At 41.7% G+C, this 25,940-nt stretch overlaps 1 protein-coding gene across 2 annotated transcripts in view; it reads left to right on the top strand.

Moving 5' to 3' along the window:
* Positions 1-25,940, top strand: part of ANK3 (ankyrin 3) — a 460,069-nt gene that overhangs the window by 342,044 nt on the left and 92,085 nt on the right. For both annotated transcript variants that reach the window (XM_070752072.1, XM_070752071.1), the window contains one exon: positions 20,446-20,569. In XM_070752072.1, coding sequence (XP_070608173.1) covers positions 20,446-20,569 — 124 coding nt within the window. The remainder of the gene's footprint in view (positions 1-20,445; positions 20,570-25,940) is intronic.

The following is a 25,940-nucleotide window of genomic DNA, read 5'->3' as shown; positions in this document are numbered from 1 at the left end:
AAAACAATATCAGTTACTTCTGTTCGTCCTTTCTACAGGAAGGAGGTTTTAGGATTTGCTCAAATCATTCTAACATGATTTTGGGGTGGATAAAAATCAATGTTATTTTTTTTTTTAAATAGATTTTATTTATTTATTTATTTATTTATTTATTCATTCATTCATTCATTCATTCATTCATTCATTCATTCATTTATTTATTGGATTTATATGCCGCCCCTCTCCGTAGACTCGGGGCGGCTAACAAACAGTAATGCTGTGAGCCGCCCCGAGTCTTCGGAGAGGGGCGGCATACAAATCCAAATAATAAAAAATAAAAAATAAAATAAAATACAGCATGTAAATCCAATACTGAAACAGCTAAAAAACCCTTATTGTAAAACCAAACATACATACAAACAAACATACCATGCATAAATTGTAAAGGCCTAGGGGGAAAGAATATCTCAGTTCCCCCATGCCTGACGGCAGAGGTGGGTTTTAAGGAGCTTACGAAAGGCGAGGAGGGTGGGGGCAATTCTAATCTCCGGGGGGAGTTGGTTCCAGAGGGCTGGGGCCGCCACAGAGAAGGCTCTTCCCCTGGGCCTCGCCAAATGACATTGTTTTGTTGACGGGACCTGGAGAAGACCCACTCTGTGGGACCTAACCGGTCGCTGGGATTCATGCTGCAGAAGGCGGTCTCGTAGATACCCTGGTCCGGTGCCATGAAGGGCCTTATAGGTGATGACCAACACTTTGAATTGTGACCGGAAACTGATCGGCAACCAATGCAGACTGCGGAGTGTTGGTGTTACATGGGCATTTTTGGGAAAGCCCATGATTGCTCTCGCAGCTGCATTCTGCACGATCTGAAGTTTCCGAACACTTTTGAAAGGTAGCCCCATGTAGAGAGCGTTACAGTAGTCGAGCCTCAAGGTGATGAGTAAAAATCTATCTAAAGTCTCCGAGTCCTTGGAGAGGGGCGGTATATAAATCCAATTAATAGATAAATTAATAAATAATAAATATAGTTTTCAATTTAAGCGACATTAATAACTTAGTTTATTTAGCGTGAAATTGAGCTTAGTTACGTACCGTGTTTCCCCCAGAAATACGCCATGTCTTGATATTAAGCCCACAGGGGCTTTCCAGGGCATGCGCTGAAATAAGTGCCTCCTCTCAAAATAAGCTCCCTTCCAACTACTTTCCGGAGAAAGGCGGGAACATGCACCCCCCCACACCTGGGCCGAGCCTGCTTGGGAGCAATTGAAGCAGCCTCATCTGTTGGCTGCTCCCAGTGCATGTGACTCTCATTTATTCCAAGCCTCCTCTCCCCATAAATTTGATTTAAATTAAATCCACCCTGTTTTGGAATATCCATCTTTAATGCCTGCTGAAAGAGGAAGATAAAAGTCCCAGCTCCTTTAAGTAAAGGGCAATTTCTGGTGGCCTTCTGGCCTCCTACAGCACGGAAACTGCTTTGGTCATGCTGATGGATGATCTCTGGCGAGCCCGGGACAAGGGCTTGTCCTCTGTCCTGGTGCTTCTTGACCTCTCAGCGGCTTTCGATGCCATCGACCATGGTATCCTTCTGCGCTGGCTGGAGGGGTTGGGAGTTGGAGGCACTGTTCTTCAGTGGTTCTCCTCCTATCTCTCCAGTCGGTCGCAGTCGGTGTTAGTGGAGGGTCAGAGGTCGACCTCTAGGTCTCTCCCTTGTGGGGTGCCTCAGGGGTCGGTCCTCTCCCGCCTGCTATTTAATATCTACATGAAACCGCTGGGCGAGATCTTCCAGGAGCATGGGGTGAGGTATCATCAGTACGCTGATGATAACCAGTTATACATCTCCACCCCATGTCCAGTCAGCGAAGCAGGGGAAGTGATGTTCTGGTACCTGAAGGCTGTTGGAGTCTGGATGGGTGCCAACAGGCTCAAACTCAACCCTGACAAGGCGGAATATCTTCAAGTTGTCAAGGTTGGGAAACACTGCCCTATGCAACTAGACTTACAATCCAAGGTTTAGAAAGCTTAGAACTACATCGCTTTAAACACGACCTAAGCATAGCCCATAAAATCATCTGCTACAACGTCCTTCCTGTCAACAACTACTTCAGCTTCAACCACAACAACACTGGAGCACACAACAGATACAAACTTAAAGTAAACCGCTCTACACTCGACTGCAGGAAATACGACTTCAGTAACCAAGTAGTTGATGCATGGAACTCACTAACTGACTCTGTAGTATTATCACCTAACCCCCCAAACTTTACTCTTAGACTATCCACTGTTGACCTCTCCCAATTCCTAAGAGGTCAGTAAGGGGCGTGCATAAGTACACCAGTGTGCCTTCCCTCCCCTGTCCTAATGTTTCTCTTTTACTAGTATCATGTATATAAATATTATTATACACTGCTCAAAATAAATAAATAAAGGGAACACTTAAACAACACAATATAACTCCAAGTAAATCAAACTTCTGTGAAATCAAACTGTCCACTTAGGAAGCAACACCCAAACCACGGGTTTTATTTTAATCTTGCTGATAGAATAATTGACGAGGCTTTGAACTCAGTTTTTTAGGGAAGAAGATGGCTAGAATTGGGTCATTTTCAGCAAGTAATATTTGTAATACAAGGATGGCCCAATTCAAACCTAAGATGCTGTCAGGCCAAAAGAACCAAGGATTGCTTTGATTCAAAGCAAATAAATGTTGAGTTTTCTTTATCGTTTTGCTCATTGATAGACAGAATCTTGCCAGGCTAAAGCATTTATCTGCAAGGCTATTAGATTTATCCTGCAATTTGGTACTTCTGATGTATGTGTGTATCTGCCTTTGCCCTTTTCCGGCATATGAAAAACTCCAAGTTTCTTTGTCTCCTTGTTTCCTGGGGAAAGACCCCTCCAGATTCCTTGCCAAGACCTCACATATACTTCAAATTCTCGGGAGAAGATCCAGTTGGGAAGATGCTTCTCATTGTTTGGGTTGGTGATTGCATTACAGGCTGCACATGGAAGCATGGGTTGTATTTGAAGAATGCTCAAGGCTACCAAACCCCTGTTCCCCAATTTAAAAATATATGCTGCTCAAAAAAATAAAGGGAACACTTAAACAACACAATAAAGCTCCAAGTAAATCAAACTTCTGTGAAATCAAACTGTCCACTTAGGAAACAACACTGATTGACAATCAATTTCACATGCTGTTGTGCACATTCAACTTGGTACAGAACAAAGTATTCAGTGAGAATATTTCCTTCATTCAGATCTAGGATGTGTTCTTGGAGTGTTCCCTTTATTTTTTTGAGCAGTATATCTGTGTATACCACCAATACGTACTTCAATGAATGAATGAATGAATGAATGAATAAATAAATAAATAAATAAATAAATAAAAATCCCAAAACTTCAGAGCCCCCAAAATAATTGTTTTAGGTTTTAAGGAAAGATGGAAGAGTGAAGCCGGAAAGGAAGTGTGGTGGCAATCGTTCCTTCTGCTTTTTAATTCATTCAGCAATCAAGAAAAAAAGGAAGGAAAGGTCTTTTTAAATCTATAAACTGGAGAGGGCTGGACAGAATGGTCCAGAGCCAGAACCCATGATGGGAATGGCTTGAAACCCACCCCCCCAAAAAAAAGGCACCCAAAGAAGGTGTCTGAGCTACTCTGCACTTTCTCCTGCTTCCTCTCAAAAAGAGGGCGGGGAAAATATTTACTGACCCCTCGCATCCTGGACACAAACTGTTTCAACTCCTACCCTCAAAACGTCGCTACAGAGCACTGCACACCAAGACAACTAGACACAAGAATAGTTTTTTCCCGAACGCTATCACTCTACTAAACAAATAATTCCCTCAACACTGTCAGACTTTCTACTAAATCTGCACTTCTATTCTACTAGTTTTTCTCATCATTCCTATCACCCATTTCTTCCCATGTTGACTGTATGACTGTAACTTGTTGCTTATATCCTAAGATTTTTATTAATATTGCTTCTTCATTGCTTATTTGACCCCTATGACAATCATTAAGTGTCGTGCCACATGATTCTTGACAAATGTATATTTTATTTTATGTACACTGAGAGCATATGCACCAAGACAAATTCCTTGTGTGTCCAATCACACTTGGCCAATAAAATTCTATTCTATTCTATTCTATTCTATTCTATTCTCTTTAGACCAGGGATCTCCAACCTTGGCAACTTTAAGGGGGGCTGAGGAATCTGGGAGTTAAAACTCCACAAGTCTTGGCAATCTTGCCAAGGTTGCAAACACCTGCTTTAGACAATTCCCCCCCCCAAGTCTATTTATTAATTTTCAGAAAAGAAAAACATTAAAAAAGAAAACAAAATGAATCTCGTGCATTTTCACAAATCATCACCGGTGTCATTACATTTTATACGTATACGTCTTTTTACAGTATTGTCAATATAGCATAACTTCTCATTTGTATGTATTTATTTGTTAATTATATATCAAAGAGATAGAAAACAGGAAAGAGTTTAAGTCTCAAATTACTGTAAAGAGGTCATCATTTTCATAATTGCTACCTTCGTCCTACTTTACTGTCATACTGGTACTGTGGTTCATTATTTTTGTATACACTCACATTTATATTTTATCTTTTCTATTTGTTTTTGATCCATTCATATCATCTATTCCAGTGTTTCCCAACCTTGGCAACTTGGAAATATTTGGACTTCAACTCCCAGAATTCCCCAGCCAGCAGTACTTCCTTATAAATGGGGAAATGTCCTTATAAACTTTATATTTTATCTTTTCTATTTGTTTTTGATCCATTCATAGCATCTATTCCATTGTTTCCCAACCTTGGCAACTTGGAAATATTTGGACTTCAACTCCCAGAATTCCCCAGCCAGCATTTCTGGGAGTTGAAGTCCAAATATCTTTAAGTCGCCAAGGTTGGGAAAAACTCACCTATTCCATAATTTTTCCATTTCTTCATTTTTTGTTCCCTTAAACTCCCTGCTCATCTCACTCATTTCTACACATCTGTAGATTTTTTTTCGATGATGTTACTCTTTGTTGGGATTGTTTCTTTTTTCCACGTTTGAGCTATTCTGACTGCTTTAGACCAGTATTTCCCAATCTTTGCAAATTGAAGATATTTGGACTTCAACTCCCAGAATTCCCCAGCCAGCAGTACTTCCTTATAAATGGGGAAATGTCCTTATAAACTTTATATTTTATCTTTTCTATTTGTTTTTGATCCATTCATATCATCTATTCCAGTGTTTCCCAACCTTGGCAACTTGGAAATATTTGGACTTCAACTCCCAGAATTCCCCAGCCAGCATTTCTGGGAGTTGAAGTCCAAATATCTTTAAGTCGCCAAGGTTGGGAAAAACTCACCTATTCCATAATTTTTCCATTTCTTCATTTTTTGTTCCCTTAAACTCCCTGCTCATCTCACTCATTTCTACACATCTGTAGATTTTTTTTCGATGATGTTACTCTTTGTTGGGATTGTTTCTTTTTTCCACGTTTGAGCTATTCTGACTGCTTTAGACCAGTATTTCCCAATCTTTGCAAATTGAAGATATTTGGACTTCAACTCCCAGAATTCCCCAGCCAGCAGTACTTCCTTATAAATGGGGAAATGTCCTTATAAACTTTATATTTTATCTTTTCTATTTGTTTTTGATCCATTCATATCATCTATTCCAGTGTTTCCCAACCTTGGCAACTTGGAAATATTTGGACTTCAACTCCCAGAATTCCCCAGCCAGCATTTCTGGGAGTTGAAGTCCAAATATCTTTAAGTCGCCAAGGTTGGGAAAAACTCACCTATTCCATAATTTTTCCATTTCTTCATTTTTTGTTCCCTTAAACTCCCTGCTCATCTCACTCATTTCTACACATCTGTAGATTTTTTTTCGATGATGTTACTCTTTGTTGGGATTGTTTCTTTTTTCCACGTTTGAGCTATTCTGACTGCTTTAGACCAGTGTTTCCCAACCTTGGCAACTTGAAGATATCTGGACTTCAACTCCCAGAATTCCCCAGCCAGCATTTGCTGGCTGGGGAATTCTGGGAGTTGAAGTCCAGATATCTTCAAGTTGCCAAGGTTGGGAAACACTGCTTTAGACAATTTTCAATTGGTGCCCTGGTCCTCTCCATTACTTGCCTGCCAGGAGGAAAGCGCCAGTTGCGTTTAATGATTAGCCCAAGAAGTCAGTTGTCCTCTCTGGCTGGGGAGGAAGCTCTTTCCCGACGTTCAAGGAGACAAAGCAGATCCCAGGATCTTTTCCTTTCCGCCCCCCACCGAAAGGGATCTGGGAATCCCCCCAGCCCTCGCTCTTTTTATCTCAGCTGTTCGTCCCTCGCAGCAGCAGCAGCAGCGCCGCCTCCGCTTCCCGGGGCGCTCTTTGCGCATTTTTGTTGGATTCCCGCCTGTCCCAGGCAGACTTTTTCAGGCTTAGCCCAGGAGTGAGTTTCAAGTTACAGGGCGAAAAAAAAAGGGAGGCGAAGCCGCCCGACACCCAAACGGTGCCCTCCTTTCCATGCAAATTACTGGCTTGCCCGCCCGCCTGCCTCCAGGGTGCCTGGTCCTTTCCGCCCGTGCGGGTGGGAAGAATGCCGCCAAGGGGAGGAGGAGGAGAAGGCGGGCGGGCTGGTTCGGTGGCTCCTTCCCTCCGGCAGCTGCTCTCCGCTTAGAGCTGCGGGGGTGGGGGGGAATATCTTTTTGGGAAGGCTGGGAAGAGGAAGGCGCCGAGCCCGGGGTCCCCAGCGCGCGGGCTTGCTTGGGGTGGCCGCAAAGAGAGGACACCCCCATCTCCACCTCTCCAAAAGCCGATGCTGCTTTGGCGGCTGAGGACGCACCGCAGCAGAAGCAGCAGCGCTCGGGATTCGTGGGGCCGGCCGCGGGCAGAGAAGACCAGGAGGCTGAGGTCGAGGAGGAGGGAGATGGCTTCCCAAGGCAGTAAGACCCCTTCATGGTTCTTCCTTCCGCCCCACTCGGGTGTGCGTGTCAGGCAATGGGAACGAACGTGGGAAGTTCTCAAAAGTGGCTCTTGAGTTGAATGGGCACTTGTGGGAGAAAGTTGATCTCTTTACTTTGTCGGGGGCAGGGGAAGGAGGTATTTTTAGCCTAGTTTGAGAGTTTATAAAGAGGGATTCGTGTTCTTCAACAGCACCACCGCCCCCCTCCAAAGGGGGGGATAGCCTAAAATCCCCAGAGCCCGCAGCCGTTGGGAGGAGGGGAAGGAGGCTTCAGACAGCTAGCTTGGGGGAGGGAGGGGGGGGTCAGGCTGTTTTCTAAAGCACCAGAAGGCCAGACAAGGAATAATGGATGGAAGCTGACCAAGGAGAGATTCAACCTGGAAATATAAGGAGGAACTTTCTGTCGGTGAGAGCGATCAACCAGGGGAACAGCTTGCCCGTGGAGGTTGGGAGCGCTCCAACACTTGAGACTCTCAAAGGGACATTGGACGGCCATTTGTCTGAAATGGTGTAATGATTCCTACTTAAACTGGGGGAGTTGGACTAGATCATGAGTCCCCAACTTTTTGAACCTTGGGGACTAGCAAATTCATAATTTTTAAATACCACGGATCCTAATTCATAATTTTTAAGTGCTGCAGACCAGTGTTAAAATCTAAAACTTTTCCCTACCGGTTCTCTGGGCATGGCTTGGAGGTCAGTTGGGCATGGCTTCAGGTGGGCATGGCTTGGTGGTCAGGTGACTGGGTGGGTGTTGCCAACTTGTAAAATGTGGTGAAACTCACTTATCAACTTAGCAGCAACCAAAATTTTGGGCTCAGTTGTGGTCATAAGTCCTTTCTTTCTTTCGTTCTTCCTTCGTTCCTTCCTTTGTTCCTTCCTTCCTTTTTTCCTTCGTTCCTTCCTTCCTTTCTTCTTGTCTTCCTTCTTTATTTCTTCTTTCTTTCTTTCTTTCTTCCTTCCTTTCTTTTTTCCTTCGTTCATTCTTCCTTCTTGTCTTCTTCCTTCCTTCCTTTCTTTTTTCCTTCATTTGTTCGTTCCTTCTTTCTTTCTTTCTTTCTTTCCAGGGGTGGCACAGTGGTTAGAGTGCAGCACTGCAGGCTACTTCTGTAGTTGAACAGTTCAAATCTCACCACTGGCTCAAGGTTGATTCAGCCTTCCATCCTTCCAAGGTGGGTAAAATGAGGACCTAGATTGCTGGGGGCAATAGGCTGATTCTGGAAACCACTTAGGGAGGACTCTAAAAGCACTATGAAGCAGTATATAAGTCTAAAAGCTATTGCTCTTTCTTTCTTTCTTTCTTTCTTTCCCTTTCTCTCCCTCCCTCTATCCCACCCTCAGACCAAGATTTCTCCGTGGACCCTCAGAAATCTTAGTCAGAGAGAGAGAGGGAGAGAAAGAAAGAAAGAAAGGAAGGAAGAAAGAGCAATAGCTTTTAGACTTATATACCACTTTATAGTGGTATATAAGTCCTCTCTGCAAGTGGTTTCCAGAATCAGCATTGTGCCCCCAACAATCTGGGTCCCCATTTTACCCACCTCGGAAGGATGGAAGGCGGAGTCAACCTTGAGCCGGTGGTGAGATTTGAACTGCTGAACTACAGCTAGCAGTTAGCTGAAAGTAGCCTGCAGTGCTGCACTCTAACCACTGCGCCGGAACACCGCTTGGTGACCTGTGGACCTACAAGGTCCCTTCCAACTCAAATAATCTAATCTTAAAAACTCCATGGGCAGCTCTGATTTGTACTTTACTTGGTGTAATCTTAGGGGGGATCCAACCACCCGCTTGCACTCTTTTTTAAATTTTATTTTCACAAATAGTTCAAATCACAATTTATTCCGTTTTACAGATCATAAACCATCTTTGTTAGTGTGTTTTAGTAATTTTTTTTTCTTTTTTACCTATTAAATTCCATTATATACATTAAACGTTACACATTTATTTTCTAATATTTATTACATTTCCTAAATGGTAAATAAAAATATTTGCAAGGTAACTGTAGTTTGTTTCTATTGTACTGTTGTTTTGCAATGGATTATTTCTATACAGTGTTCCCTCGATTTCCGCGGGGGATGCGTTCCGAGACCGCCCGCGAAAGTCGAATTTCCGCGAAGTAGAGATGCGGAAGTAAATACAATTTTTGGCTATGGACAGTATCACAAGCCTTCCCTTAACACTTTAAACCCCTAAATTACCATTTCCCATTCCCTTAACAACCATTTACTCACCATTATTACTGGTACTCACCATTGAATAAGACACTTAGTGATCCTGATACATTTATAAACATAATTATTTATTAACAATAATTATTTTTTTTGTTATTTATTTGCAAAAATTATTAGTTTGGCGATGACATATGATGTCATCAGGTGGGGAAAAACCATGGTATAGGAAAAAAAACCGCGAAGGTTTTTTTAATTAATATTTTTTGAAAAAACGTGGTACAGTATAGGCTATTCGCCAAGTTTGAACCCGCGAAAATCGAGGGAACACTGTATTCTCTCTTGAACCCATTCATGCCATTTTTGCCATGTTCGTTGTGATTCTGTGATTTTATTTCCCTTAATTGAATTAATAATTTCGTCCATTTCCACACATGTATATATTTTTATCTATAATTAGATAGCTTGCACTCTTAAGTGGAGTGGGAAACCTCAACATTGCAGAGGCCTGTTTCAAACAATCTTTTGGAATGTGGCTTTGAGGGTGACAAAAAAAGGAAGATCAAGGCAGAGGGGGAAGTCCCCTCCCCCGCCTCTGTTGTCTTCTGGTTGAAAAATAAAGCTTCCCACACCAGTCTCATGGCTGGTGTGATTGAAGGCTACAAACAGCCCCAGGAGAGAGAGACAGATGAAAGCTCATTGCTCTCTTACATGGGTGGCTGCTTTAAATGGGTTATTTTGCTTTCATGGTTTTAGAACGTGGTTCATAAGCTGATTTTTTATCTGAATTATACTAATGAGGTAAGGCAAATGCTTTAATGTAAACTCGAGTGCTATAGATTCAATTATTTTGTTTGCAAAAAGCAAAGTCCTTAATAGCCAAGTGTAGGATGGGTGGAATCTGTATCTAAACCAGGGGTCTCTAACCTTGGCAACTATTATTATTATTATTATTATTATTATTATTATTATTATTATTATTATTATTATTATTATTATGTCAATACAACACAGCAAATGAAATCACTATGCTGGATTTCGTATTTCATCACCAGTTGGGTGCTTCCCAAGCACCTATGACTGAGTGAAGTAGCAGCGAATTATGTTTGCCGATCCCAGTAAAGTGGCCTTTTGCAATTGACAGATGGAGATTTTGTCAGTTCCGATGGTTTTCAAATGTCCGCTGAGATCCTTTGGCACTGCGCCCAGCGTGCCAAGTACCACTGGTACCACTTTCACTGGCTTATGCCAGAGTTATTGCAGCTCGATTTTTAGATCTTCGTATTTCACTAATTTCTCTAGCTGCTTCTCCTCAATTCTGCTGTCTCCTGGGATTGCGATGTCAATGATCCATACTTTCTTTTTCTCCACGATCACAATGTCTGGTGTGTTATGCTTCAGAATTCGGTCAGTCGGAAGTCGGAAGTCCCACAGTAGTTTTGCTTGCTCCTTTTCGACCACTTTTTCAGGCTTATGATCCCACCAGTTCTTTGCCACTGGTAAATGGTAGTTCCGGCACAAGTTCCAGTGGATCATCTGTGCCACAGCATCGTGTCTATGCTTGTAGTCAGTCTGTGCGATCTTTTTGCAGCAGCTGAATATATGAGCGATTGTTTAATCTGTTTCTTTACAAAGTCTGCACTTTGGATTATTATTATTATTATTATTATTATTATTATTATTATTATTATTATTATTACTATTATTACTATTACTATTATCACTATTATTATTAATGATAATTAGATTTATATGCCGCCCCTCTCCGAAGACTTGGAGCGGCTCCTGGACTTTAATTCTGGGAATTCTGGGAGTTGAAGTCCTCAAGTTGCCAAGGTTGGAGACCCCTGATCTAAGCCCCATTTATAAGGAAGTGCTGTACTTTATTTTTGTTCTGACCTCCTAACATGGAAATCAGGGAAAAGTGAGGTGGCGGCATTTCATTTTTCTCAATTTACACCTCTTAGGTTGCTATGAACTTCCCTTCCGCAAACCAGGATGCCAAAATGTCATCTTCTGCCCCATAGATGGATCTGGTCTCTTCCCTGAGCAGGCAGGGTTGTAACAGAAGAGGGACCAAGTAGAGATTTTCTTTCTTCTCCCTCGTTTAAATTCAATTTATTTCCTGCCTGTCCATAGTGTGAGGGATCCTATATACACTGCTCAAAAAAATAAATAAAGGGAACACTTAAAAATCAAACTGACAGTGAAATCAAACTGTCCACTGATTGACAGTCAATTTCACATGCTGTTGTGCAAATGAAATATTCAATGGGAATATTTCATTCATTCAGATCTAGGATGTGTTATTTGAGTGTTCCCTTTATTTTTTGAGCAGTATATATTGTTGTCTGGCTACATCTACCAAGGGTTTTTTTTCCCCTTCTCTGGTTGGAGGCCCAGCTCTTTGCTAAAATCTGGTTCTTCTTTATCTGTGTTGCTCAGGGAGGTCAGTGCCTCCAATAAAGCGGCTTAGCTTGGAATGTGAATCCTGTTTTGGTCTGTCCTGTCTTTCTTGGACCAACCTAAACCTCCCACCTGGGGACAGACCTACAGACACCGGACTTCTTTTGCCTTCTTCCCCAGCAAGGGAACAGGGACTTCTAGGGTTGTTCTTCATGTCTTTACCTCACTGTGGATTCTCTTTGTCTGAATAAAAAAATATATTCTCCCCAGTTCAGACTGGTTCAGTCTGAAGCTACTTGGAATTCTGCAGGTGGGGTTTTTTTTGGGTCAGCCTTGCCCCCTGCTCTGAAAGCTCCCCCACAGCAGCTCCTGGGGGGAAAAGAAAAGAGAAAAAAAGAGAACAAGAGAATAGGGAATAGAATAGAATAGAATAGAATAGAATAGAATAGGGAAATGAAATGGAATGGAATAGAATAGGAACAGGAATACATCCAGAACCGCACGAATCCCAGTGGCCAATAAGGTCCCACAGAGTTGGCCTTCTCCTAGTCCCGTCGACCAAACAATGTCGTTTGGCGGGCCCCAGAGGAAGAGCCTTCTCTGTGGCGGCCCCAGACCTCTGGAATCAACTCCCCCCAGAGATTAGAACGGCCCCCACTCTCCTTGTCTTTCGCAAATTACTCAAGGCCCACCTTTAGCGCCAGGCATGGGGGAGTTAAGATATTCCTTCCCCCTAGGCCATTACAAGTTATGCATGGTATGTTTGTGTGTATGCTTGGTTTTATAATAAGGGTTTTTAGTTGTTTTAATTATTGGATTGTTACATGCTGTTTTTTATCATTGTTGTTAGCCGCCCCGAGTCTGTGGAGAGGGATGGCATACAAATCCAATTAATAATAATAATAATAATAATAATAATAATAATAATAATAATAATAATAATAATACAGTGATCCCCCGCTCGTTGCGAGGGTTCCGTTCCAGGACCCCCCGCAACGAGCGGGTTTTCGCGAAGTAGCGCTGCGGAAGTAAAAACACCATCTGCGCATGTGCAGATGGTGTTTTTACTCCCACAGCGCTAGCGAGGAGCCGAAGATTGGGGGCGGCGCGGCTGTTTGCCGCCGGCATGGAGGGCTTCCTAGCAGCCCCCCAAACCCGGGTTGGGGGTCCGGGGGGCGCTGGCTCTCGCCGCTTTCGAGCTGAATCCGGGAGCGAATTCGCTCCCGGACTCAGCTCGAAAGCGCCGAGAACGAACGGCAAGGAACGGCTTTTCCACGCCGTTCCTTCTCGCCGCTTTCGAGCTGAATCCGGGAGCGAATTCGCTCCCGGATTCAGCTCGAAAGCGGCGAGAACGAACGGCAAGGAACGGCTTTTCCACGCCGTTCATTCTCGCCGCTTTTGAGCTGAATCCGGCGAGAATGAACGGCAAGGAACGGCTTTTCCACGCCGTTCATTCTCGCCGCTTTCGAGCTGAATCCGGCGAGAACGAACGGCAAGGAACGGCTTTTCCACGCCGTTCATTCTCGCCGCTTTCGAGCTGAATCCGGCGAGAACGAACGGCAAGGAACGGCTTTTCCACGCCGTTCATTCTCGCCGCTTTCGAGCTGAATCCGGCGAGAACGAACGGCAAGGAACGGCTTTTCCACGCCGTTCATTCTTGCCGCTTTCGAGCTGAATCCGGCGAGAACGAACGGCAAGGAACGGCTTTTCCACGTCGTTCATTCTCGCCGCTTTCGAGCTGAATCCGGCGAGAACGAACGGCAAGGAACGGCTTTTCCACGCCGTTCATTCTCGCCGCTTTCGAGCTGAATCCGGCGAGAACGAACGGCAAGGAACGGCTTTTCCACGCCGTTCATTCTCGCCGCTTTCGAGCTGAATCCGGCGAGAACGAACGGCAAGGAACGGCTTTTCCACGCCGTTCATTCTCGCCGCTTTCGAGCTGAATCCGGGAGCGAATTCGCTCCCGGATTCAGCTCGAAAGCGGCGAGAATGAACGGCGTGGACAAGCCGTTCCTTGCCGTTCGTTCTCGGCGCTTTCGAGCTGAGTCCGGGAGCGAATTCGCTCCCGGACTCAGCTCGAAAGCGCCGAGAATGAACGGCGTGGGCGGGCGAAGGGCGGGCGGCAGCGAGGAGTTTGCGTGGGCGGTGGGGAAACTCCTCGCTGACGCCAGCAAGAGGGGGAAGACTCAGGGAAGCCGCCCAGCAGCTGATCTCCCGGTTGCCATCTACGCATGCGTGCCCACGGGCACGCATGCGTAGATGGTATTTTGACTTCCGGGTTGAAAAATAGCGAAGTACCCTGTTCGCAATGGTTGGGGACGCAATAAACGGGGGATCACTGTAATAATAATAATAATAATAATAGAATTCTTTTTTGGCCAAGTGTGATTGGACACACAAGGAATTTGTCCATGGTGCATATGCTCTCAATATACATAAAAGAAAAGATAATAATAATAATAATGATAATAATAATAATAATAATAATAATAATAATAATAATTTATTAGATTTATATGCCGCCCCTCTCTGAAGACTCGGGGCGGCTCACAACACAGTACACAAATCCAATATTAATAACATTAAAAAGTTCACCACACAACCCAAACAAAACCATAGAAACATAGAAACATAGAAGACTGACGGCAGAAAAAGACCTCATGGTCCATCTAGTCTGCCCTTATACTATTTCCTGTATTTTATCTTAGGATGGATATATGTTTATCCCAGGCATGTTTAATTCGTATTAGCTAAGGGGCATATCGACTTCCCCAAGCCTGGCGAAATAGGTGGGTTTTTAGGAGCATATTTATTCATTCATTCATTCATTCATTCATTCATTCATTCATTCATTTATTTATTATTTAGATTTGTATGCCGGCCCTCTCTGCAGACTCGGGGCGGCTCACAGCAAGATACAGCAATCATGACAAATCCAAATAAATTTAAAAGATTTAAAAAGATTTAAAAAGAACCCCATTTATTAACAAACACACACACAGACATACCATGCATAAATTAAACATGCCCGGGGGAGATGTTTCAGTTCCCCCATGCCTGACGGCAAAGGTGGGTTTTAAGGAGTTTACGGAAGGCAGGGAGAGTAGGGGCAGTTCTAATCTCTGGGGGGAGTTGGTTCCAGAGAGTCGGGGCCGCCACAGAGAAGGCTCTTCCCCTGGGGCCCGCCAACCGACATCGTTTAGTTGACGTGACCCGGAGAAGGCCCACTCTGTGGGACCTAATCGGTCGCTGGGATTCGTGCGGCAGAAGGCGGTCTCGGAGATATTCTGGTCCAGTGCCATGAAGGGCTTTAAAGGTCATAACCAACACTTTGAATTGTGACCAGAAATTGATCGGCAGCCAATGCAGACTGCGGAGTGATGGCGAAACATGGGCATACCTAGGTAAGCCCATGACTGCTCTTGCAGCTGCATTCTGCACGATCTGAAGTTTCCGAACACTTTTCAAAGGTAGCCCCATGTAGAGAGCATTACAGTAGTCGAACCTTGAAGTGATGAGGGCATGAGTGACTGTGAGCAATGAGTCCCGGTCCAGATAGGGCCGCAACTGGTGCACCAGGCGAACCTGGGCAAACGCCCCCCTCGCCACAGCTGAAAGATGGTTCTCTAATGTAAGCTGTGAATCGAGGAGGATGCCCAAGTTGCAGACCCTCTCCGAGGGGGTCAATAATTCCCCCCCCCCAGGGTAATAGACGGACAGATGGAATTGTCCTTGGGAGGCAAAATCCACAGCCATTCCATCTTATCCGGGTTGAGTTTGAGTCTGTTGACACCCATCCAGGCCCCAACAGCCTCCAGACACCGGCACATCACTTCCACTGCTTCGTTGACTGGACGAAAGGCAAGGAGGGTGGGGGCAGTTCTAATCTCTGGGGGGAGTTGATTCCAGAGGGCCGGGGCCGCCACAGAGAAGACTCTTCCCCTTGGTCCCGCCAGACGACATTGCTTAGTTGACGGGACCCGGAGAAGACCAACTCTGTGGGACCTAACCGGTTGCTGGGATTTGTGCGGCAGAAGGCGGTCCCGAAGGTACGGTACATTCATCCGGAATCATACGGTACAACACTTAATATCAATTGTAAGGATATAAGCAACAAGTTACAGTCATAAAGTCATTAATGGGAGGAGATGGGGGACCGGCATGACGAGAAGACTAATAGTAATGCAGCCTTAGTGAGTAGTTTGACAGTGGTGAGGGAATTATTGGTTTAGCAAAGTGATGGCATTCGGGGGGGGGGGGGGGAGAGACGGACTGTTCTTATGTCTAGTTGCCTTGGTGTGCAGTGCTCTCTTTCTATGTATGTATGTATGTATGTATGTATGTATGTATGTATGTATGTATGTGGCTACATGGGGCTACCTTTGAAGAGTGTTCGGAAACTTCAGATCATGCAGAATGCAGCTGTGAGAGCAATCATGGGCTTCTCTAAATATCCCCATGTTACTCCAACACTCCGCAGTCTGCATTGGTTGCCGATCAGTTTCCGGTCACAATTCAAAGTGTTGGTTATGACCTTTAAAGCCCTTCATGGCACTGGACCAGAATATCTCCGGGACCGCCTTCTGCCACACGAATCCCAGCGACCGGTTAGGTCCCACAGAGTTGGCCTTCTCCGGGTCCCGTCGACGAAACAATGTCACCTGGCAGAACCCAGAGGAAGAGCCTTCTCTGTGGCGGCCCCGACCGTCTGGAATCGACTCCTTCCTGAGATTAGGATTGCCCCCACCCTCCTTGCTGTTCGCAAACTCCTTAAAACCCATCTCTGCCATCAGGCATGGGGGGATTGATTCCCCCGGGCCGTTTCCGTCTTATGTATGGTTTTTCTGAGATGTACGATTGCTTTTTTATATTAAGGGTTTAAAATTGTTTTTACTCATTGGATTTGTACTGTTTGTTGTTGTGAGCCGCTTTGAGTGTTCGGAGAGGGGCGGCATACAAATCTAAATAATAATAATAATAATAATAATAATAATAATAATAATAATAATAATAATAATAATAATAGAAACATAGAAGACTGACGGCAGAAAAAGACCTCATGGTCCATCTAGTCTGCCCTTATACTATTTCCTGTATTTTATCTTACAATGGATATATGTTTATCCCAGGCATGTTTAAATTCAGTTACTGTGGATTTACCAGCCACGTCTGCTGGAAGTTTGTTCCAAGGATCTACTACTCTTTCAGTCAAATAATATTTTCTCACATTGCTTTTGATCTTTCCCCCAACTAACTTCAGATTGTGTCCCCTTGTTCTTGTGTTCACTTTCCTATTAAAAACACTTCCCTCCTGAACCTTATTTAACCCTTTAAGATATTTAAATATTTCTATCATGTCCCCCTTTTCCTTCTGTCCTCCAGTCCAGACAGATTGAGTTCATGAAGTCTTTCCTGATACGTTTTATGCTTAAGACCTTCCACCATTCTTGTAGCCCGTCTTTGGACCCGTTCAATAGTAGTAGTAGTAGTAGTAGTAGTAGTAGTAGTAGTAGTAGTAGTAGATGTATGTATGTATGTATGTATGTATGTATGTATGTATGTATGTATGTATGTATGTATGTATGTATGTATAATCCTAGCTGGAGGAGTGAGCAGAGGGAGGGTGTGGCTAAGGAAACGTTCAGTGATTAAGTAAGATTACAGAGCAGAGCGGATGGGCCGCCACAAATCTCTGCATAAAGTTACACCCAGAATCTGAGTCTGGAAAGAAAGACTCCCCAGCCATTTCAGTGGTTAGTACCAAGCTGGACTCCCAGTGTAAGTTAAAAGCAGTGTGGAGGGGTTTGAAAGGGAAGGACGGAGGGAGGGAAGGACTAGGAGAGATGGAAACCGAAGGGGGCAGGTCCTGCGAAAAGCCAGGTTTTGAAGGAGGAAGTGCTTGCTGGCTTTTGAGCCTCCATAAATGCTGGGCTACGGTATGGGCAAAACAGACTCGTGCCTACCCTACAGCAATCTTGGCAAGAGTTGAATTCCTCAGGGCCTAAAATTGTCAAGGTTAAAGATCCCTGTCCTAAGAGAATGCTCACTTTATTTAAAAGGGATCAAGCTGAAAAAGAAAAACAGAAGACCTGGTGTTCAGCTCCCTTGAATCCAGATCAGATTAGGAGCTAAACCCACCTGTACTCTCTTGTTTGTTTGTTTGTTTGTTTGTTTATAAATAAATAATTTTCATATAAATTATAAACCACCTGTACTCTCTTATTTGCTTGTTTCTTTGTTTATAGGAACATAGAAACATTGACGGCAGAAAAAGACCTCATGGTCCATCTCTAGTCTGCCCTTATACTATTTCCTGTATTTTACCTTAGGATGGATCTGTGTTTATCCCAGGCATCTTTAAATTCGATAGATAGATAGATAGATAGATAGATAGATAGATAGATAGATAGATAGATAGATAGATAAATTTTATATAAATTATAAACCACCTGTATTTATTTATTTATTTAAAATAAATTTATTTGAAATAAATAAATAAATAAATAAATAAATTGTATATAAATTATAAACCACCTGTACTTATTTATTTATTTATTTATTTTAAGTGAATAAATAAATTTTATATAAATTATAAACCACTTGTATTTATTTATTTATTTAAAATAAATTTATTTGAAATAAATAAATAAATAAATAAATTGTGTATAAATTATAAACCACCTGTACTTATTTATTTATTTATTTTAAGTAAATAAATAAATTTTACATAAATTGTAAACCACCTGTATTTATTTATTTATTTAAAATAAATTTATTTGAAATAAATAAATAAATAAATTTTATATGAATTATAAACCACCTGTACTTAATAATTTTTATTTATTTTAAGTAAATAAAAAATTTTTATATAAATTGTAAACCATCTGTATTTATTTATTTATTTAAAATAAATTTATTTGAAATAAATAAATAAATAAATTTTATATGAATTATAAACCACCGGTACTTAATAATTTTTATTTATTTTAAGTAAATAAATAAATTTTATATAAATTGTAAACCACCTGTACTTATTTATTTATTTATTTATTTATTTAAAACAAATTTATTTGAAATAAATAAATAAATAAATTTTACATAGCTTATAAACCACCTGTATTTATTTATTTATTTATTTATTTATTTATTTCAAGTAAATAAATAAATTTTATATAAATTGTAAACCAATTTATATTTACTTATTTACTTATTTACTTATTTACTTATTTACTTATTTACTTATTTACTTATTTACTTATTTACTTATTTACTTATTTACTTATTTACTTATTTACTTATTTACTTATTTACTTATTTACTTATTTACTTATTTACTTATTTATTTATTTATTTAAAATAAGTAAGTAAGTAAGTAGAGACTTGTGGGGAGGTACCAGCCTAAGCGGGAGATTTTCTGAGGTGATTAATATTTCTCAGCTTAACCTTCAGGGCATGGATTATAAGACAGGGGAGTAAAAGAATAAAAGAAAAGAGTTGGTTTTAAAAGTTTCTTGGATTTGGGCTGAGCTCCTAGAGGCCCAAATGCCCACAGCAGATCACCTTCTGAGGCGGTCAGAAAGTAGGGTCCCTATTGTGAGTTCAGGTGAAATGTGACACAGGGATCCCTTTGCCTTTATTCGGTGTCCTGGATGTCACTTGCTTGTCTTTCTTTCTTATTTTAATGGCTGTTGTTCAACATGGGGATTCATCCATGAGGTAACAATGGGGTCAATCTCATCCGTGAGGTGCATAATGCCCTCTGCTTCGGCATGTACACCAGAGAAAGGCCCTTCAGTATGTATGTGGGGCCTAAATTACCTTGCTGTGGTTTGTATACTCCTGCGCTGTGTGGGCGCACTCACACCTGCGGTGCTGAATTTTTTTAAAAAAAAATGCCAAAAACAAAATGGTGATGCATGTGCAGTGCCGGAAACTTAGCTTCTGCGCATGCTCAAAAAATGAATTAATTAAAAATCCCCCCCGTAATTGATTTAGGCTTGATTATTTATTTTTTAATTAAAAATGGCCACCGACCAGCATCAACAGAACCAGTTCCATGATGTCACCAGTAATGGGCAGCATCCAGTGCTCCATCCTGCTAGGAAATTCTGGGATGTGTGCGCACTCACGAGAGATTTGATTCTTGCGCATGCTCATGCAAGCAAGATTTTGGTGATTTCTATGCACACCCAGAAGCAAAAATATTGGTGAAAATTGGCGAAAGCTCATTCGCGGTGTGTCCTCTCACAAGATTTCTCTTGCTGTGCATGTGCTGAAGCCAAATCTCCTGCCGACATGTCCGTGCATATGCGCCGCATGTGCTCGTACCCGTGGCGGCCTCGTGAGTTCACCATTAGTGCCAAAGACGAGCTGCCCTTCATTGGATATCACTATGACATCACCAGTGTGTCGCTACCAGTTCGGGCGAACCATTATGAACCGGGAAGAACCAACCTCTGAACCCATGAAGGAAGATTTCTCTCTCTTTTTTTTTAAAACAAGGAAGAAACAGATCACGGTTGATCTTTATCACCCTTCAGCACGTCAAACTGTGTGTGTGTGTGTGTGTGTGTGTGTGTGTGTGTGTGACTTTTACTTCGTAGCAAGGTTTTTAAAGGTGGCCACCCCAATGTTTTGGATAAAGCCGAGGTGGCGCAGCAGGTAGAGTGCAGTACTGCAGGTCACTAAAAGCTGACTGCTAGATCTGCAGGTCAGCGGTTCAAATCTCATCACCGGCTCAAGGTTGACTCAGCCTTCCATCCTTCCGAGGTGGGTAAAATGAGGACCCGGATTGTGGGGGGCAATATGCTGGCTCTGTTAAAAAAGAAAAGTACTATTGCTAACATGTTGTAAGGCGCCCTGAGTCTAAGGAAAAGGGCGAATAAATAAATAAATAATATTCCTGAGTTCCAACTCACTTTTTTTCTGCCAACAGGTGAAGATGCAATGACGGGGGACACGGACAAATATCTCGGGCCCCAGGATCTCAAAGAATTAGGGGACGATTCTCTCCCTGCCGAAGGCTACGTAGGCTTCAGTCTGGGAGCCCGGTCTGCCAGGTACGAGCACGCTCTCCTCATAAGCGCCTTCTTCCAGAAAAACCCCTCTTTCTGCCGAAATTCATTCAATGTCACTGCCTGGTTGCTTCCGGCTTACCAGTGATGCCTTCATTGTTTTCGTTCATCTCTGCCCTACCTTCCACGAGAGTTCTGCTATGGCAAAAAGAGCGCCTCTTCTAATCCACCCATCCCACCCCATTCAATAGGCTCATTCATGGATTCAGGTGGGAATGAATCACCCCTTTTTCCCTGGTACCTGCTCACACCCCCAAATCCATCGGAAGTTTCTTTTCGAAACAGAGGAGAGCTTTGTCTGTGGCTCCCATAGCTGAGCCACCAAGCCCCCATTTCTACAAACTGGTTGGTCGGATGTCTCTAGGGTCATTGGGTAGCTAATGGCTTCCTTCCCCCGAAAGAATGCATGGATCCTGATCACCGTCTCGATTTGTTTGCCAGTGGTTGCCTCCCTGCCAAAGCCCTTCGCCAGCTTTTCTTTCAAAAGGAATGCGCAGCTTTTTTGCAAGGGAGGAAAGTGGGTCACAGGCTACTCTCTTGCCATGGCAGGATAAGCAAAAAAAACCTCCTTAAAAATATCTTTATTAGTTGTTTGAATATAAAAAAGAGTCAAAAAAGGGAAAAAAGATCAAATACAATTAAAAATAATAGAAACATAGAAACATAGAAGACTGACGGCAGAAAAAGACCTCATGGTCCATCTAGTCTGCCCTTATACTATTTCCTGTATTTTATCTTACAATGGATATATGTTTATCCCAGGCATGTTTAAATTCAGTTACTGTGAATTTACCAACCACGTCTGCTGGAAGTTTGTTCCAAGGATCTACTACTCTTTCAGTGAAATAATATTTTCTCACGTTGCTTTTGATCTTTCCCCCAACTAACTTCAGATTGTGTCCCCTTGTTCTTGGGTTCACTTTCCTATTAAAAACACTTCCCTCCTGAACCTTATTTAACCCTTTGACATATTTAAATGTTTTGATCATGTCCCCCCTTTTCCTTCTGTCCTCCAGACTATACAGATTGAGTTCATTAAGTCTTTCCTGATACGTTTTATGCTTGAGACCTTCCACCATTCTTGTAGCCCGTCTTTGGACCCGTTCAATTTTGTCAATATCTTTTTGTAGGTGAGGTCTCCAGAACTGAACACAGTATTCCAAATGTGGTCTCACCAGTGCTCTATATAAGGGGATCACAATCTCCCTCTTCCTGCTTGTTATACCTCTAGCTATGCAGCCAAGCATCCTACTTGCTTTTCCTACTGCCAGACCATAATTAATAATAATAATTTTACTGAAAGAGTAGTAGATCCTTGGAACAAACTTCCAGCAGATGTGGTAGATAAATCCACAGTAACTGAATTTAAACATGCCTGGGATAAACATATATCCATCCTAAGATAAAAATACAGAAAATAGTATAAGGGCAGACTAGATGGACCATGAGGTCTTTTTCTGCCGTCAGACTTCTATGTTTCTATGTTTCTATAATAATAATTTATTAGATTTGTATGCTGCCCCTCTCCGAAGACCCGGGGCGGCATACAAATTACAAAGACATGTAAGGAAAAAAAAGCAAAACACAGGAAGAAAGGAGAAAAAAAAGAAGAGAAGGAAGAAAAGAAGAAAAAAGAAACAGAAAAGAAAGAAAATAAGAGAGAGAAAGAAACAAAGTCAACTGATATGTTGACTACTGCTATTTACACAGCCTTTAAATTAGAATGTTAAATAGCTGCTTCTACCTTTCACAGCACAAGATTACACATCTGTAACAAGTTTTGATGCTTCTTGTAGGTAAAGGGTAGTCATTAGTGAGATTTATGTTTTGAAATATTTCTTTGGATTTAAGCAGACATACCACTGGTCCCATGTTTTATAAAATTCAGTATCGTCTTTATCTTGTCGTTCTAAGGTTAGTTTACCCATTTTTGCCACCTCCTGTATTTTATTGATTAAGTTTAAAACTCTTATTTAGCGAGAGCATCTTCTACTTTGCTAGACTTGAAACCTAAAAAGCCATCATTATGGAGATGATTTTCTCTCTGTTGGGAAAGAGGAGTCAGTTTACAGGTGGTGGAATTGTGAGGCTAATAATTAAACCTCCCCAACTCAGCCCCCAGGACATTTTCCTATAGCTTAATGATTGCTTGTAGAAAGTCCTTTCATTATCTAACAGCGAGTGGCATCTCCCCCTAAGGCACAGTGTGGACGGAAGTGAATTTGGGGGGTTATTCCTGGGTTTGCCTTGGTCTTCTGAATTATGGAAATCATTTACTCCCGTATTTCTCAACCTTTTCAACTTACAAGTTTTTATTTATTTATTTATTTATTTATTTATTTATTCTTTGTCCAATATACAATACATATGAAAGAGAATAGACATTAAGTAATGTATATAAAGATAGAAAGTAAGAAAGAAGAGAAGTAGAAGGAAAGGAGAGAAAATATATGAGATATGAGATAAGGAAAGACAATTGGACAGGGGACGATAGGCACATTAGTGCACTTATGTACGCCCCTTACTGTCCTCTTAGGAACCTGGAGAGGTCAATCGTGGAGAGTCTTAGGGAGAAATGTTGGGGAGTGGGGGCTGACACCACTGAGTCCGGCAATGAGTTCCACGCTTCGCCAACTCGATTGCTAAAGTCATATTTTTTACAGTCAAGTTTGGAGCGGTTAATATTAAGTTTGAATCTGTTGTGTGCTCTTGTGTTGTTGCTGTTGAAGCTGAAGTAGTCGTTGACCGGAAGGACGTTGCAGCATATGATCTTGTGGGCAATACTTAAATCGTGTTTTAGGCGCTGCAGTTCTAAGCTTTCAAGATCCAGGATAGTTAGTCTATTTTCGTAAGGTATTCTGTTTCGAGTGGAGGAGTGAAGGGCTCTTCTGGTGAAATACCTTTGGACGTTTTCGAGAGTGTTGATGTCTGAGATGTGGTGTGGGTTCCAGACAGATGAGCTGTATTCGAGAATGGGTCTGGCATAGGTTTTGTAGGCTCTAGTCAGTAGTGAGAGATTGCCAGAGCAGAAGCTACGTAGGATCAGGTTAACAACCTGATTGTATGGTCTGAGTGGAGAATTCTGGGATTTGAAGTCCAAACACTTTTAAAGTTGCTGAGTTTGAGGGATAAACCGATGTACTCAATCATATGTGAGTTCAGCATTGCACAACTCTGCCTCATAAATAGAAGCCTTTTCCCAGATTTTTTTTACAAAAATCCAAATAGTATAACATTCCACTGGTGGCATCATTATCTAGGCTCTTATTCCGCAAAATGTCAACTCTGGTTTCAGTTGTTTAACAAAGAATATTTCAATATTAAGTTAGTGAGTTGTCCTTACTGGAAGAATGAGCAATGAAGATTGAACACATCCCAAAGATATTTATGGAATGTTAATCTGTCACTTCCCTATTTTCCCACCCTTAGGATCAGAACTGCTGAGCAAACTTTATGGCTCTTTGGTAGAACCTCAATTTTTTAACTGGTTCACCTAAGATGAGCACAACAGTAATAAAACAATTCTTTATATCTAGGAAAACTACGCGACAAAAACTATTATTTTACTGAAAGAGTAGTAGATCCTTGGAACAAATTTCCAGCAGACGTGGTTGATAAATCCACAGTAACTGAATTTAAACATGCCTGGGATAACACATAGATCCATCCTAAGATAAAATACAGAAAATAGTATAAGGGCAGACTAGATGGACCATGAGGTCTTTTTCTGCTGTCAGTCTTCTATGTTTCTATGTTTCTATGAAGGTTGGAATGTATTTTAGGAAGATCCATGTCCATGTTATTTGGCCCGGAAAAGGTGTTGCTCAAAAGATCAGATCAGAAAGAACTAGATCTCTGCTAGGTTTCTTCAGTAGTGATCTTCTCAGTACATCAGTCTCGCCACTAAACCATCTCTGAACAATTAACCTCCTCTGAGGCTTAACCACCAACCCAATTTTGTCAGTATCAAAAGTAGATGTTTGCATAGACTTGTGGTTGAGCAGTATCTGCTGGTTCTCCAGCTTGGGTTGAGAGCTGTTCCTGTTATCCCACAGGAACTGAGAGCGTGGCAGGAGGTTATATTAGGCCGGAAGTTGTCCATGTAGCCAAATCACATTGATTCCCATTGGAAGTTCTCCAGGATCACAAGCAGGGTGTTTCCCTATCTACTCTTACCTGAAGTTCCCTGGATGGAGATTTTATATAACCACCCAAAGTTCTGTTTAGTAGATGGGCAGCTATATACAGTAGTGGCCAAAATTGTTGAAACCCTTTGGGGAAGGTATACTACTCAAAAAAATAAAGGGAACACTTAAACAACAGAAGATAATTCCAAGTAAATCAAACTTCTGTGAAACTTTCAATTATTATTATTATTATTATTATTATTATTATTATTATTATTATTATTATTATTATTATTATTATTAATTAGATTTGTATGCCGCCCCTTTTCGTAGACTCGGGGCGGCTCACAACAGTAATAATACAATATAAACAAATCTAATAATTAAAAATTGCTAAAAACCCCTTATTAATAAGAAACATACATACAGACATACCATGCATAAACTGTATAGGCCCCGGGGAGATATCTCAATTCCCCCATGCCTGGCGGCAAAGGTGGGGAGTAAAACTGATTGACAATTAATTTCACCTGCTGTTGTGCACATTCAACTTTGTACAGAACAAAGTATTCAATGAGGATATTTCATTCATTCAGATCTAGGACGTGTTCTTTGAGTGTTTCCTTTATTTTTATTTTTTTTGAGCAGTGTATATATTTGAAGTATGATAGTCACCGTTTGTTTTAGGAGTTTCCACATTTTCATATTCCATTGCTGACTAAACGAAACTTGTTAGTGAGAAGCAACCCAGCAATAAAACTCAGTTAATAGACGCAGTCATTCAGTCTTGGTTTCACATTATAACAGCTGCAGAATCAAAAGACTTGGTTGACTCCACGGGAAGATGTTGTTAAGGCCATAATTCATGCTAAAGGTTACCTAACTAGGTTGTTAACTAACGTGATAATTTTTATAGACCTTGTTTCACTTTTCTTTTCGTTGCAACTGCTATTCTAAAAGTAAACCCTTCATAAAAAGTTATTGCATTACGTTCTTGATTAAATTATCTTTCCATTGATAATATAATTATACGGCATTAATTAAAAAAAAAAGTGGTGTTGTTAACTAGTTTTAGAAAATACACTTTTAAAAGGCTTCCACAATTTTGGCCACTAGTGTAGATCTCTTTCATAAATACAGTGATACCTTGTCTTACAAACTTAATTGGTTCCGGGACGAGGTTCTTAAGGTAAAAAGTTTGTAAGACGAAACAATGTTTCCCATAGGAA

The sequence above is a fragment of the Erythrolamprus reginae genome, chromosome 5 (genome assembly GCF_031021105.1).
Source record: "Erythrolamprus reginae isolate rEryReg1 chromosome 5, rEryReg1.hap1, whole genome shotgun sequence".
Taxonomy (NCBI): Eukaryota; Metazoa; Chordata; class Lepidosauria; order Squamata; family Dipsadidae; genus Erythrolamprus; species Erythrolamprus reginae.
The sequence above is the reverse complement of the archived record's forward strand: the minus strand, read 5'-3'. Positions and strand labels throughout refer to the sequence as shown.